The sequence below is a fragment of the Protomyces lactucae-debilis genome (genome assembly GCF_002105105.1).
Source record: "Protomyces lactucae-debilis strain 12-1054 chromosome Unknown BCR37scaffold_13, whole genome shotgun sequence".
NCBI lineage: Eukaryota > Fungi > Ascomycota > Taphrinomycetes > Taphrinales > Protomycetaceae > Protomyces > Protomyces lactucae-debilis.
The window spans coordinates 342,006-357,332 of record NW_024468005.1 but is presented as its reverse complement, the minus strand read 5'-3'; the positions used below and the strand labels follow the sequence as shown (position 1 = coordinate 357,332).

At 50.9% G+C, this 15,327-nt stretch overlaps 7 protein-coding genes across 7 annotated transcripts; 5 read left to right on the top strand and 2 right to left on the bottom strand.

Annotated features, from left to right (window-relative positions):
• Nucleotides 1–920: 920 nt before the first annotated feature.
• On the bottom strand, nucleotides 921–2,169 carry BCR37DRAFT_410429 (kinesin motor domain-containing protein; the record flags this gene model as incomplete). Its single annotated transcript, XM_040872180.1, has 2 exons — nucleotides 2,065–2,169; nucleotides 921–2,022 (listed from the first exon to the last, which is right to left on the bottom strand). Coding segments are annotated over exons 1-2 (1,128 nt in total), but the record flags the coding sequence as incomplete, so codon positions are not given.
• Nucleotides 2,170–3,911: 1,742 nt separating this feature from the next.
• BCR37DRAFT_393847 (uncharacterized protein) lies at nucleotides 3,912–4,785 on the bottom strand (the record flags this gene model as incomplete). Its single annotated transcript, XM_040871368.1, has 3 exons — nucleotides 3,912–4,156; nucleotides 4,314–4,559; nucleotides 4,614–4,785. The coding sequence occupies 3 exons, from the start codon at nucleotides 4,783–4,785 to the stop codon at nucleotides 3,912–3,914; spliced, it is 663 nt and encodes a 220-aa protein (XP_040724379.1).
• Nucleotides 4,786–8,595: 3,810 nt separating this feature from the next.
• BCR37DRAFT_381165 (uncharacterized protein) lies at nucleotides 8,596–10,310 on the top strand. The gene is made up of 3 exons (XM_040869632.1): nucleotides 8,596–9,013; nucleotides 9,056–9,178; nucleotides 9,222–10,310. The coding sequence occupies exons 1-3, from the start codon at nucleotides 8,655–8,657 to the stop codon at nucleotides 10,213–10,215; spliced, it is 1,476 nt and encodes a 491-aa protein (XP_040724378.1). The 5' UTR covers nucleotides 8,596–8,654; the 3' UTR covers nucleotides 10,216–10,310.
• A 169-nt stretch (nucleotides 10,311–10,479) lies between these two features.
• On the top strand, nucleotides 10,480–11,401 carry BCR37DRAFT_71164 (uncharacterized protein). Its single transcript, XM_040872453.1, has one exon. The coding sequence runs from the start codon at nucleotides 10,743–10,745 to the stop codon at nucleotides 11,310–11,312; it is 570 nt and encodes a 189-aa protein (XP_040724377.1). The 5' UTR covers nucleotides 10,480–10,742; the 3' UTR covers nucleotides 11,313–11,401.
• Nucleotides 11,402–11,434: 33 nt separating this feature from the next.
• Nucleotides 11,435–12,343, top strand: BCR37DRAFT_71029 (40S ribosomal protein S19-B). Its single transcript, XM_040872452.1, has 2 exons — nucleotides 11,435–11,656; nucleotides 11,714–12,343. Exons 1-2 carry the CDS (start codon nucleotides 11,499–11,501, stop codon nucleotides 11,988–11,990), a joined length of 435 nt encoding a protein of 144 aa, XP_040724376.1. The 5' UTR covers nucleotides 11,435–11,498; the 3' UTR covers nucleotides 11,991–12,343.
• BCR37DRAFT_381160 (translation release factor eRF1 family protein) lies at nucleotides 12,214–13,620 on the top strand. The gene is made up of 2 exons (XM_040869631.1): nucleotides 12,214–12,406; nucleotides 12,455–13,620. The coding sequence occupies exons 1-2, from the start codon at nucleotides 12,292–12,294 to the stop codon at nucleotides 13,489–13,491; spliced, it is 1,152 nt and encodes a 383-aa protein (XP_040724375.1). The 5' UTR covers nucleotides 12,214–12,291; the 3' UTR covers nucleotides 13,492–13,620.
• Nucleotides 13,621–13,768: 148 nt separating this feature from the next.
• Nucleotides 13,769–15,317, top strand: BCR37DRAFT_393841 (UTP-glucose-1-phosphate uridylyltransferase; the record flags this gene model as incomplete). The annotated part of the gene is made up of 2 exons (XM_040871367.1): nucleotides 13,769–13,903; nucleotides 13,950–15,317. The coding sequence occupies 2 exons, from the start codon at nucleotides 13,769–13,771 to the stop codon at nucleotides 15,315–15,317; spliced, it is 1,503 nt and encodes a 500-aa protein (XP_040724374.1).
• Nucleotides 15,318–15,327: the final 10 nt, after the last annotated feature.

Here is a 15,327-nt window from a genome sequence, read left to right as displayed (position 1 = left end):
CGAATGACGCGTGGCGATGCGCGCGGTGATGAGCTTGAAGACAGTGGTCGGTGTGCAGGGTGTGAGCGCATTGGCGAAGCAAATGGAATGCGGGATCCTTGCTTGATGGCCAAAGCTCGCAAGGGACTCAAGGCAGAGGCTGCTTGAATTGTGCCATTTGCAAAACTGCTCAATGTCCGAAGAGCCTTTTGATAGGTTGCCGTGTACAATTCTGCATACTGCGCTGCTTCTTCCTCCGTGTCACCGCCATCGGTCGTGAGGCAAGAAGCACTGGCCATTGCAACACCAAAGGCACCGAGAAAGACGCTGCGAGTTGTTTCAAGAGACTCTCGAGAAGCACGCATCTCGCCCTCATAAGACTGCTCGGCAACCTTGTTTTTCAGCAAACGCGCCTCAGCTTCAATCGCCTTGCAGAGCACTTTGGAGGAATCGCCTTTGATGTTTCGCAGAAGCGACGAGAGAACAGTGTCGATAGCCATGACTGTTGAGCACGATCGCAGACTTTGCTCCAACACGACACGCTGGTGCTCGAGCTCTTTATACAGCACGGAACAGCGTTCTCGTACGCTCTGGAATTCAATTAGCCCATCACAGTAATTGGCATCTTCAGAAATGCTGCCAAACGCATTCATCCACGCCCCCACCATGGTCATTTGCATTTCTATCCGGCGCAGCTCGGCAATATCGCGTGGTCGCTGTTCACGCGCATGGGAAGTACCATCATAGGCAGAACGCAGCTGACACAATGCATCCTCATACCGCATAGATTGCAGCTTTGCTTCTCGGTCAACTTTGTTGGTGTCGTCATTCGTTTGCTCACTAAGCTTCTTCTTGAGCTCTTCCACTTCTTGACGCAAGTCATAGATGATTTTGACGTATTGCCCGACATGCCTGTCCACGGAAAGTGTATTGCGAGAAACTTTGGTCTTGATATTCTTTGCGCGATTGCCATACTTGAGCGTGTTGTGCGTCTCATCATAGTGCGCGCTAGATGGACTAACACACACAACCATGACTGTGCGACAATTGCCACCAAGTGAAAATTTGAGCAGCCGCGTCAATTTCGAGTCGCGGTATGGAATGTGGCACTTTCTGTGAGGGTCACACAGGGCATTGATGCAGTTGCCCAACGCCAGCAATGATCGGTTGATGTTTGCACCTTCGAGCAGTCGATCACCTCTATTCTTGGTAACGGAGGCGCGTTCACTTCCTGCCAAGTCGATAATCGAGAGTGTGGCCATGACGTGGTCTTCCTGGATGCTTGCCGTGCGCGCCTTTTGAGAGACGTTGACTTGCAAGACTGCATGAGATCGTGAACTGACGGCATTCGCTTCCGTTGGGGAAATGGTACGATTGGCATTGCCCATGAGAATGAGCTCCATGACATGCTCAACAGATTCTGGGACATGCGTGCTCAACCCTGCAACACTTATTTGCTTGTTGGCATCTTCACGCAGGCTGAGCACTTTGTTGCTTCCACCGGGAATGAGCAAATCACGAATCGTCTCATTGTAGATTTCCAGATAGGTGATGCTGACATCCACCAGCTTATCGTCCTTGAGAGCTTCGATGCGCGCAAAGAGTTCTTCGAATGTCTGAAAGATGAGACCAGGATCTTCTCTGGTTCCCGAGATTGTGTGTGTTTTGCCGCAGCCTGTCGCGCCATAGGCAAAGACAGTCGCGTTGAATCCATCGAAAATGCCATTCAACAATGGCCGGCTTGTATGCTCAAAGACCTCTCTTTGGGTCGCAGTTTCATCAAAGATGTGATCAAAGGCATAACGAACATCCTTGATCTTCTTGCCGGGCATGAGGGACTTGGAGAATCGCGCCATTGGATTGCTGTCTGCTGGATCAAAGACCAGGACGCGTTCGTCGAGCACTTGGATGATTTTGCGTAGTCCTTTGGCTGTAGGCGTCGGCGTGTTGCCAGTCAAGGCTCCCTCTGCAAATACTTGACGCTCCTCCTGCTGTGGCTGCATCTGTGATGTCTCGCGCACGGTGAAGGGCCGCACTCTGATGCTTGACATGTTAGTGCTGCAATACGTTTGGCACACGACTTACTTGACGGAAATGCTCGACTGCTCCATCTTGACTGAATGCCAGTGAGTCTGACCCCTCGAGCTGCCTGTGCGATGCGCCGCACGTCGCTGGCCTGTCGTGCTTGTGATACTGCCTGTTGAGTGTTTTTGTTGTGAAATCGCTGCGTTGCCAGGCACAAAATTAGGCAGTCACAAGATTACCATGCTCTGCTTGCCGGGCAGACGGTACCTGACTGCAGTGCACCCTTGATTTACGCGAGCTTCGTGGACCTCATCAGTCTTCATAGTGGCAAAGAAGGGAAGGAAGGCTCCATTAGATGACAGCGCCTGACCTATTCATACTAGATCTGCACCTAGACTGCGCTCGAGCGTCGATACAATTATCTATTGCTCCTGCTGCAAGTATTATACTACAGGTCGAGGTGCCTCTCTTAGGAGTCAGTTGACTGACTCATAGCTGATGCAAGTCTTGTGCATAAAACTCAGTCAAGGCAGCACCAGGTCTATGTGAGCGACAGCTGACGGAACTCATGACCGAGCTCATAAGACAGCCGCACCATCATATCGCTATATCTCGCTGGAGTAGCAGTCTGCCCATCTTGTCCCGCCCGCGCACCAGAGTGCAGACGTCCTGGCATCTTCAAAGCGGATCGAGACTGACAAAGGATCTGGCCTGACGCAAGTCACGACTCACGAACAAGTCTCCTGAGTCTTGGCATATCACGCACGTGGCATGCGCTGGCTCGTGCGTGAGTAGTGAACAGCTGGCAAGCTGTAATGCCTGTTGCTGGCAATATTCGTCCCCCATGCATGAAAGAGTGCGAAAGGCCGTGTCCACTGTCTCAACTCTGAACTGCAGCTGTTGCTCTCCAACAAGGAAATTTTGTTTGGAGTTGCAGGTGTCTGCATGTCCTCGTGGTATACTACATCATTGCACTTGTTCTTCTGCCAGCCGGTGCAGTGGCCGATGGAGTTTTTCCAGAATGCACCCCTGAGAACGGCGCACATTTCAAGCTTTTTGGGGCGCGATGGTCAAATCGGGCTGGGTTTTATGGAAAATACTGTGATGAACAGTGCAAGACCTTGTTCGAGGAGGGCCTGAAAAAAGGTGGATTTCCTGCAAAGAAGGTTTCTTTCTGCCAGGAAAACAACTCGCCGGCAGTCGTCAGGTGTACCTGGAAATACATAAAGAACACCGACTTCAGGAAACTTAAAGGCGTGGACGTCTGTGAGTGTGACTACGAGTTCTCGATCAGTAAATTGACGTCCACTGACAAGTGTAAGCGCTCGAAAATCTTGTCGCATTATTACGACAATATGGAAGGACTTTCACTCAAAGCGGATCTCCCAGGCCTTTGCTTTCATGCTGATCCGGTTTCCACAAACAAGAACCAGTTCCTCCTAAACTACTCTGGCTAGTAAAGGGAGGAACTATCCCTGTAAGGGCTCATTTCTTTTCGAAATTCAACTTTCATCAGCATTCTTACGACATCAAAAGCTTATCCTTCTCAATCCCATTCTACCTATTGAGCTTTCACTTTGGGATTTGCAGCAATTCACGACATTGCGCAGCTCCCATTTGCAATCTCTTGTCCATCGATCGATTGCAGCCTGAGGGTTGAGATCAGCTAGCCATATCATAATGATTCATCTGTTCTTCAATCTACGTGCAAGCTACCATCTATTTGACATCCTCATAGCTATTGTGACTAATGAATGCGGGTACCTGGAACAATTAAGGCTCTCGATCAGATCGTCTGTAACAACGCATCTGCAAGCAATACACAAGCAGAAGGAAGGAAGTCACATCTTGCTAACGCTTGTCTATCCAAATTGCAAGATGAAGCACATCATGAGCTACTCCAACCATCAAAGGCTGAACAGCGGCTCAAGAGATGGGCCGATACCGTGACCAGCTCGATCAACACCAAACTCCTCATTTTCACCTGTTGAATAATCACCATCCATACTCGACGCACTGCCACCAATTTTGCCAAGTCCACCAGCACCTGTTGCGGCCGTCCTGAGTTTCTTCCGTCTTCTCTTCTCCTTGCGAGACAATGATTCTGTGTCGCATTCAAGCACAGGTACCGCAGATACTTTCCGTGTATCTCCTACTTTTGGAGGTGAAGAGAATCCATTTATCCTTCACGGAATCCTCCTTGTGCACATTCGGTCAATTTTGTTGATGTCGACGGGACGCGCCAGGTGCTGCAATGGTGGGCATTGGTTCAAGCGGCGCAAAGCTGTGGCCATGTGCATCGACCTCACCAGGTAAAAGGAAATCATTCGTGTACATGATGTCATCCAGTGAAGTAATGGCTACCCTCATGGCTTCTGACCGAAGATACGCTTTCGCCCGTTTGAGGTTTGCATTGGCAATCTTGGACGCTTCTGTTGCTGCGGCGAGGGCAGCGGCAGGTGTCAACTTGATGCCTGTCATGGCAGACATGACGGGTGCGGCTTTTGGGGGCGCTAATGTGTGTGCTGGTGAGTTGGAGGTGGAGCCATCAATCACTGCGACTTGTCTGATTGTGTCGCGGTTTCAGGTGCCGAGCATGGGTGCCTGACTCGGTGTGGTGAGATCTGTTGACGTATTGAGGAGGTATTGACACGCCGCTTTGGTTGGTGTTGTGTCGTCAACGAAAGAAGCTCGCTTCGTGCGCGATGTCAAGTTGGACTTGACAAGTGCACGCGAAGGTGTGGTTGGATTGAGCTGTTGTTTGCTGCGTTGTAGTAGCATCTCTGGTACTTCGCCGTCCGTTGTGCTGGCATCAGAGTCGCCGTCGACTTGATAGGCATGACCATGACTTGACCCGTCAGGAACGCTGCCTGTGCCGATTCTTCCTCGGCTATGGCATATTGCGCCGTGTCTTCAAGCTCCATTTCTCTCTCAAATTCAGGATCATCAATGGCAAAGAAGCAATCTCAGCCTATCTCGTCATCATCATCTCCGTCTTCATCGTCGTCGCCATTGCTCAAGTGTAATGCTCCGGCCATTGAGGAGTGCGTCAAAGTCTCCGAGCCAGTTCTCTTCTGGCAAGACAAATGAATGTCGTGCCGTGACGCTTCCTCGCTGCTTTGTTTCTTCTCCTGCGACTCACAAACCCCGAGCTGCTGGTCACTGGCTCTCTCACTCACTTGTAGATGCCTCCAGCTGACATCCCTGGCTGAAGATGTCTGTCTCCGCTGATAGCCAGTCTCTGTCTCTTGTTTGGCCTGGAATGCACCTGCTTGGACACCCAGAGACTCAGATCAAGTAGCAGCAGAACAAGCGGGGGAGCAATGGAGCAATACAGCTTGCTTGTGGTCTTCCACCGGCCATTAGGCACAGTCCATTGGAAGGCCGAGTAGTAGCCAGAGCCAAAGTCTGTAGATGCGACTGCCTCCGGGGACTTGCGGTGGCGCCAGCCAATCACACGCTGCCATCTAATCTCTACCCAGCTACCGAGCACTTGAAGCCAACTACACCTGCCTCTAGCTAGCTACCTTCAGTCAATCTGTACTTCATAACTTCTCTGCAAGGCACACTTGAAGCCGTTGTTCTGCTCACGAGGCCTGGAGATCGCACGCGCTTCTATCAGAATCCTAAAGCTGGCTATGCAGGCACAAACACACACATCACACCCCTTGGTAGAGCTCAAACTTACAACACGAGCCAATGAATACGCTCACGCTATAATGATGCAAACAGCTCGAGTCAAATCACTGGCATCTCAGTTGATACAATAGACCTTGCACAATCGACTGTGTCGTGTGATGCAGCGACTGAGGCTAATGTCATTGTCTTCTCTGCCTATTCCATGTGGCAGGGCATCTACCCGGCATCGCTTCTATCCAATGTGATCTTGTCCAATGGAACGCCTGTTACATTACCTCTGGGTGGGCAGCAGTATGGAGACTGATAAGTTTGAGCAATCGCCCTTCTCAGGACCTTTGCTAGTTGTCCCGCATGCAAGGACACGCGCAGGTGAGATTGGATCAAGCTGTTGTTTGCCGCGTTGAAGTAGCATCTCTGGTGTTTCGTCATCTATGTCCTCACAGGGTCAAGAATCTAAAGCATTGGCAATGTTGCCGGTCGCGGAATGATGTCGCACACCGAGGCCATAGCGGACCTTGCAGACACACCGACGCCTCGCAAGATTAAGCACTACTCGCTCAGCTACAAATCCTTCTTCTCCCTCTTCAACATAACTGGTGCCGCCGAAACAGCACCTGAGCTACAGGCAGTACCGGCGTATAGCAGCATGGCGGCGTTTGAGCTTCGCAACTTCTCGTCAGAACTCTACATCAACTTGGTCTTTCGCAAAAGTTCTGATGCAGGGACACAAGCAGTCTCCTAATCAGTCTTGGGACAGCAACAGATCAAGATGTCGGAATTCATGGCAACTTTTAACAGCTCTACCATTCATTCAACAATCGAGTGGTGTAAGGTCTGTAACCAGTCTAGCAGCATCAATGGCTGCGATAAATTGTTGCTCGCCGATCAAATCAGGACGACTTCAGGCGGCCTGCCTAGTCATCGCGCATAGTGCTTGACAACCACAACTAACACCCTTCTGATTCGCGATTTGCATCTTTTCAAAGGTCGCAGTTAACTCGCAAAGGCAAACTTGGCCCCGACCAAGTCCGTTTATCAAGTGGTTGTCAAGCGCTAAGAACGGTGATTGACATGCTGACCAGGCAGGACGAGCGCACTGACAGAGCAAGGCGAGACGCACCATCGTGAACAAGCTGCCTTTCGGCTAGATTGCGCTCGATTTGTTGTTCAGCTTGAGCTCCTGCGAGTCTTACATTACAAGTCGAGGTGCCTCTCCTAGCAGTCAGTCAACTGACTCCAGGCTGGTGCCAGTCCGGCGCGTAAGTCTCAAGCAAGGCAGCCAAAGGTCTCTGTGAGCGACAGCTGACGGAAACCATACGATGAGCTCACCGAACAGCTGCGATGAGATGTCGCCATGGGTGTCTCTCTCGCTGAAGTAGCAATCTGCCCACCTTGTCCCGCCCGCGCACCAGAGTGCAGACGTCCTGGGAAATCGTATATGCCGTACTGGCATCTTCAAAGCGGATCGAGACTGACCCGGGATTCGGCCTGACGCAAGTCACGACTCACGAACAAGTCTCCTGAGGCTTGGCATATCACGCACATGGCATGCGCTGGCTCGTGCGTAAGTAGTGAACAGCTGGCATACTGTAATGTCTTTCGCTGGCAATCTTTGTCTCCCATGCATGAAAGGGTGCGAAAGGCCGTGTCTAGACCTTGAACTGCAGCTGTTCCTATCTAGCAAGGAAATTTTGTTTGCAGTCGCAGGTGTCTGCATTTGCTTGTGGTACTACATCACTGCGCAAATAGCCTCGAGCCCGCAGGGTTGCAAATACTGCGACAAGCACGAACAGCTTCGCAAGACTTACGAGCGCATATGGATGAACCAATCTGTTACAGCGAACAGACTGACCACCTGAGCTTGTGTCATCTCGTCAGAATGGGCTTCTCTATGTACTGCTAGTCATATCTATTGGTCAAACTCAACACATCGGCATCTCGAACAGGCTCTCCTGAGACGGGAGAAAGTCACGACACGTTGGCAGATGCAGCTGATTTGTCACATATCTGCCCAGCTCAGGAGTCTGCTCTCGCAAATGCTCAAGCAAATACGCAAGCACATGGCTAAACGAAGTTGATTAGAAATCGATTCAGGGATGTGCTGCAGATGAAAGGCATAAATAGGGACCATGTCCGCCTAGTTTCAGTCTTGGCAGTCTCTCCCCTCTCAAGATCCAGCCAGCTGCAACTCCCACAACCATGTTTCCGTGGCCTGTTCTGCTGCTGAGCCTTTCGCACCTAGCTTCTGCTTAGCCAGAAGCCGATCCAAATCAGAATATGTGCTATAAGGTCGCCTACGTGGTCACCGCCGTACTGCCACCGGTTGAAAAAAGCTGCAATGATATGTGCCTGCAATATACGCCATACATATATGATGACGTTTTGAAGACAGTATGCTCTTATGCTCTACCAATTTTATCAGCATGGTCTGTCCAGGAGTATACGTCTGCTCAAAAAAACGGCTCACCACGTTGTGCCTGCACGATGGTGGCTTTGTATGAGAGAATGCATGCCGCTGAGTATGTTCAAGGCATGGATTGCAAACTAAACGCTGTGAGGACGAGAATTGAGAACAGGTTGGCGTCCGACTCGTATGCAACGGTTTCTTTAGCTTTGATTAAGGAATCTCGTGAGAAGACAAGATGCACTTAGCGACAGCGGCTTGAACTGTTCGAGATGCCTGGTAGATGTACGAGACGATAGTAATCGCTTTGATGTTGAGGACGCACACGCAATGAAAATTATGGAAGCAGAGCATCCTGAGCGCATGATTGCTGGCGTCCTCGAGCTCGCACGGCCACTGAAGCATCTCATGAATCTGGTCATGAGTCTCAAATGCATAGATAGATTATCAATAAAATGCTTGGTGCATATCTTGCTGTTTCACTGCAATTGAAATTGTTGATGAACGAGGAAATCACATGTCAGCAACACATCTCGAGAACACAACAAACACAACGCAGCAAGGTACAACATCCCTCGACACTGGCTACATTCAACAGACGCATACCATGTCAAGTGTGACTGAGCCGCTACAACCGACCCTCAAGGGCAATCAAGAGCGCACGACACCCTTCAAGAATGACATCTTCGCCAAACCTACACCAGACAAGGTTGCGCGGCTTCGCAAACGCCCAAGTCGTCCCTCTTCTGCACAAACGGATACAGAGGGTGATTGGATCTCTGAAGAGAGCAGCCCTGCTGCTGTGAATGGTGGGCGCTCGGCAGGTTTGCGATCAACGTATGGCTCGCCGTCCCTTCGAGCGCGCAAGTCTACCGCTTCGTTACGATTGAAGCAGGAAGCCATGAAGCACTCGAAGCGTGGACAGGATGAAGAGCGCTGGATTGCCTTGCTTGAAAGGCAGAATGAGTAGGGATTCGTCGACTTGTTGTGTTCATGGCTGACTAGAAGGGAACTGCTGTCGCAAATCAGCTTGTTGACAAAGGACCTGACACAATCTGACAAGAAGCACAAGACCATGCTACGTCGTGAGCAAGAGGAAGTGGCACATTTGCAGCAGGAACTCCGAGAATGGTACTTGTCCTTGACGCAAATGATTGACATGCTAACAAGGCAGGACGAGCGCACTGACGGAGCAAGGCGAGACACACCGTCGTGAACGAGCTGCCTTTCGAAGTCAGCTGGTGGATGTGCGTATCCATGCAAGCAAGAAGGAAGCGGAACATCAATCACGCCTTGCGTCACTCCACCAAGATCTCGCCACTTTGGCGCGCGAGAAGGAAGCGGCGGTGCTGCGAGCAAAACGCAGTGAGCAAGAGCTACAGTATGCAAAGCGACGCAATGCCTCGTTGGCAGAGGAGTTGCTTGCCAAGAAGACGCTCGAGTTGACGGTCGAGGGACAGCAGCGATACTTGCTAGAGTTGTCAAGCGCATTGGATCGCATGCAGGAAGAACAGGGTCTTGCATCGCCCGTCTCACAAGCTGCAACGTCGCATATGGAAGGCTTGTCGCGGCAGAGTCGACCGGGTAGCTTGGATGGTCACGCTCTCACACAAGAAGTCTTTGCCAGTCTTGCGTCTACAGGCTCCACTTCATGCTCAACCCGTCGTCTGTCACGCGACTCGCCTACTGCAATCAAAAGGCTGTTTATGGAGCATTTGACGAGTCCTGCGGATATGCCGCCGAGTCCGCCTGCTACGACCTGTGCTGAGCAAGAAGCCTTCTACCTGCCACCATCACCTGCATCTTGCATCTTTCAACCCTCGTCGCTTCGTCACAGGCGCAATACCTCACTATGGGCCGAACTCGGTGCATTGCAGGATGAAGCAGAGGCCGAGTCTCCATCAAAACACACTTCTCGTGTCTCAACAGCGAATACGTCTACGTCGCTGACAAGCACTGTGGCTACGGAACCAGTTCAACTACAAGTGTTGATGCGACCTATTGTACACATTCGAGGCATGGCGTTGGAGAGAGCGACGCGTGTGGTGCTGGTACTGAGTGCTTGGCTCAAATTCCTGATTGTGTTGATTGCAGCGTTTGCGTTTGCGGTGTATGAAGGTCCTGCGCAGTGGCGACTTGGCTCGAGCCAGTCTTCGAGTATGGAGTGACTATGCTTTCTTATGATCTGTATTGATATTGGTATTCTTTCAGCTGCTTCTGACATACTGATATGTGCATGATTGTTATAGTCTGACGCTGTTGTGTTGTTTGTACGAGCCCTTAAAAACACGCGTCATCCTTAAACGCGTCTGGGTTTGTTGTGATGGAAATGCCAAAAATAATCAAATTCCACTGGCCAAGGACATGTGCACCATGCGATCCATCCGGTGTAGTGTGATTGAGTAGATGACGCTGTGGATGAGTGTGCCGGTGCTGTGCTAATGTTGGCAGCCAGTTGGCTCCTGTGAATGATGTGTCTGCCTGTGAGAGTCTTTGTGCAACAGTGCAAGTAGTCAATCAGCCAGCAGTCAGCATTCTCCTGCCCCTGTCCTTCTTTCCCTTCTGCCACTACGACACACAAACAAGCACCCCAGAGTCTCAGAGTACTCCCTCTTGCACACTCGCTCGCCTGTATAGAAGCAGCGTCGCACTCACACTCACACACACTCGTTCACTGTGCCACACAAACAACAAGATGATGCGCATCACCACCCTCCTCTTCACCGCCTTCTTCACGCTCCTCTCCTCCGTCCTCGCCATTCAAGTCACCTCTCCCTCACAAGGCATCACCTGGACCGTTGGTAGCACTGCTCAAATCACCTGGTCGAGCGTCAGTACCGACCCAACCACCGTGGATGTCTACCTCGTCAACTTTTCACGATACCCAAATAGCATTATCATGCTCAAGAGCAACGTTGCTGTGTCGGGTGGAAGCTTGGCGATTGATGGCACATACTTGCAGCCTGGGACTGGATGGCAGGTGAATTTGGTGCCACAGGGAAGTAACTCGCAGCAGATCCTCGCGCAAAGTAACCAATTCACAATTGCTGCAGGTGGTGCAGCGGGTCAGACACCGACTGCTGCGACAGGGACCGTGACTGCAGCTGCTGTTGCGCCAATTGTGACGAATGGCAATGCCACTGCTGCTGGTGGTGGTGCGGGTGGTGTTGCCTCTGTGCCGCGTGTGTCTGCTTCGTCTGCTGTGGGTCTGGTCCAGGTTCCGTTGTTCATGCTGGGTGCTGCTGGTCTTCTGCTCTGTCTCTAATCATCCTTTCGCCCTGTCTGTAGCCTCTTTACCTTAATACTCATTCTGGACTGAATTATGTGACTGTCTATCCCTCGGACTGCTTTTTGTGGTCAACAGAAATAAATTCAGCAGCAGAATCAGACACTCAGAAACAAGAAACACCTGCGAAAGTACCAAGGCAATAGACAGAACAGCAACGACACCATGGCAGGAGGTACTACAGTCCGCGACGTCAAGGCAGACACATTCATCAACGCCTACGCAGCCTTCCTCAAGCGTTCAGGAAAGCTCGAAGTCCCTACCTGGGTCGACACCGTCAAGACTGGAACAGCAAAGGAACTTGCTCCTTACAACCCAGACTGGTAAGCGTGCCCTGCATTTTGTTAAAAAAATTGCATGATGGCTTACACTATCTCTAGGTATTATGTCCGTGCAGCAGCTGTAGCGAGGCACATTTACCTTCGCAAGAGCGTCGGTGTTGGCGCTCTCAAGAAACTCCACGGAACTGCCATCAACCGTGGTAACAGACCTTCTCACCACCGCGACTGCTCTGGCAGTGTTCAGCGTAAAGTGGTACAATCACTTGAGAAGCTCGGTGTGTTGGAGCAATCTGACAATGGTGGCAGGAAGATCACGGAGCAGGGACAGCGTGATTTGGACCGTATCGCTACATCTCTCATGGCTGATGACGAGTAAACTGGCTCTTGTTCTTGCAACAAGCAGTTTATCTCTCTCAGGCTTGTCGGACTGAGCCCTTTTTCGCGGCAAGTCTGATCTTTTTGCATACCAGGTGTCTTCATGATACCACTTGGGTCTCTCTCTGTCGTGTACTCATGAACGGAAAGGCCTCATAGCATATCCATAAACAACTGATGTGCTCCCCATTCCTTCTTTCTCTGATGATCATTTTGTGATGACCAGCTTGACCTAGACGACAACATCTTGCGCGACGTCACTACTCCTCCACATACTCCAATTCTACAATCAGCATGCATTCATGAAGCTCATTAGGAAGAACCTCGAGAAGGATGGCAGCGGCGGGATGACGCTCTACCCAGAACAGCCAGAAGACATGTGGCACGCGTATAACCTCATCCAACAAGGCGATCGACGTACGACCATACTTCAAAGTTGTAATGCAATGCGCTGACAAGCTAAAGTCAAGGCAACGACACTCCGTCGTGTCACTACAGAATCAGCAACAGGCTCAACGACCTCTCAAAAAGTGAAAACCACACTCACCATCTCTGTGACGAAACTCGATTTCGATACTGCTGCGTCTGAGCTCCATATCGCCGGTACAGTCGCTGAGGAGAATGCCTATGTCAAGCGTGGCGCACACCATACACTGGATCTGGAACTATTTCGAAACTTCACACTCGAGAAGGTTGAATGGGATTCAATGGCGCTTGAACGTGTTGGACTAGCATGTGATCCTGGTCGTGCAGCACAAGTGGGTGCGGTTGTCCTGCAAGAGGGACTCGCGCATATCTGTCTACTCACTGAACACATGACGCTAATGAAACTACGCGTAGAGATGCCAATCCCACGCAAAGCGCGAGGCTCGAGTACGGCGCATGAAAAGGGGTTAACGCGGTTCTACGAGACGGTATATGAAGCAATGAAGCGATTCTTCTTTGATGCCTTTGGACAAGAGGAAGGTCTCAAGGCGATCTTGATTGCCTCACCCGGTTTCACGGGTGAAGGCTTGCTCAAACGTTGCATGGCAAAAGCAGCACTGGAAGACCGCAGGGATATTCTCAAATTCAAATCCCACTGCATCCTAGCGCACTGCAGTTCAGGACACCTTTTCAGTCTTGCTGAAGCACTCAAACAACCGGGCGTTATGCAACAACTAGCAGATACGAAGTTTGCACAGGAGTCACAGATGCTGGAACGCTTCTACAAGATGATGGCGGATGATGATAATCGGGCTTGGTATGGTCCTGAGCATGTTTCTAAAGCTGTTGCTGCGGGTGCTGTAGGGACGTTGATGCTTACAGATACGTTGTTTAGAGCGCAAGATGTTGCGACGCGGAAGCGACATGTAGCGATGGTGGAGCAGGTGCGGGATGCAGGGGGGCAGGTGTTGGTGTTTTCGAGCTTGCATGAGAGTGGGAAGCAGCTTGGGCAGTTGGGTGAGATTGCTGCGTTGTTGACTGTTCCGCTGGCAGAGGAGGATTTGGACCTCGTGTAGCTGTCTGTTGTCTATCCTAGTCAAACAATATATCAGTATATAGTATAGCAGATAGCAGATAGCAGACAGCAGACAGCAGACAGCAGATACTCCTTGCTCCTGACGAGTACGACAGCAGGCCCATCTGACGCACTCTCGGCCGGATCTGGCAGCGCAATCCAGTGGAATCCATTGTGGTCCTTGTCCACGCGGGCGGCGGCTGGTTGCCGTGAGCTCGACTCCACGACACATCTACGTAGATATCCCTCGACATACTCCATCACTGCCAAACTACACCATGTCCGGCAAGCAGCATGAGCGTACACAGTCGGCCTTTGCCTTTGACAACACGGCCACCTCCCAGGCAGCCAGTGCCATGAGGAATGAACTCAACAAGCTCGCAGAAACCGTCGAGGACCCTGCCCAGCGAAAGGTAAGCCTCATTAGCCATCTACAACGTAGTAAAACTAACAGCCTAGCACTTTGAAACAGAGATGGACAATTTCTTTGCCCTCTTCCGTCGATACCTCACAGAAAAGACCAAAGGCGACAAGATTGAATGGGAAGCCGTGCAGTCTCCTAGTGAAAAGACGGTGGTGGACTACAATACCCTCGAGGAGTCACCCGAGGCCAAGGCGTACCTCGACAAACTCGTCGTCCTCAAGCTCAACGGCGGTCTGGGAACCTCTATGGGCTGTGTGGGACCTAAATCCATCATTGAGGTGCGTGACGGCAATACGTTCCTCGACCTGAGTGTGCGTCAAATTGAACACCTCAACCGCAAGTACGGCGTGAATGTGCCTTTTGTCCTGATGAATTCCTTCAACACAGATGAAGATACCGCTCGCATCATCAAAAAGTACGAAGGCCACAATATCGATATCATGACCTTCAACCAGTCTCGCTACCCGCGCGTCAACAAGGATACCTTGCTGCCTGTTGCGCGTAGTGCCAATTCGCCAATTGGCGACTGGTACCCACCTGGTCACGGTGACATCTTCGAGTCCATGTACAATGCTGGTATCCTCCAACAGCTGATTGACGCTGGTAAAGAAGTCATCTTCATCTCGAATGTCGACAACTTGGGTGCCGTGGTGGACCTCAACTTGCTCACACACTTCTTCAAGTCTGAGGCGGAATACGTCATGGAACTCACAGACAAGACAAAGGCTGATGTCAAGGGTGGTACCATCATTGACTACAAGGGTCAAGTTCGCTTGCTCGAAATTGCTCAGGTGCCCTCACAGTACGTGGAGGAGTTTAAGAGTATCAAAAAGTTCAAGTACTTCAACACCAACAACATCTGGGCCAATCTCAAGGCCGTTCAGCGTGTAGTGGAAAACAACGAACTCTCCCTCGAAATCATTCCAAACTTCAAGAGCATCTCTGCCGATAAGAAAGGCGAGTCGGATATTCCCATTGTGCAGATTGAAACGGCCATTGGTGCCGCCATCAAACATTTCAAGGCTCACGGTGTCAATGTCCCTCGTTGCAGATTCTTGCCAGTCAAGGCATCCTCTGACCTCATGCTCGTCAAGTCTGACTTGTTTGAGCTCAAGCATGGTGAGCTGACCATTGACCCTGCACGATTCGGCGGGAACCCACTCATCAAGCTCGGCTCACACTTCAAGAAGGTCAGTGACTTCCAGAAGCGTATTCCATCAATCCCAAGGATCCTGGAACTCGATCACTTGACGGTGACGGGGAATGTCAAGTTTGGTAGGAACATGACACTCAAGGGAACCGTCATTATCGTCTGCAACGATGGCTCTTCGATTGAGTTGCCTAATGGCTGTGTCCTTGAGAACTGTGTCATTACAGGATCCTTGTCCATCTTGGAGCACTAGAGTGGTACTG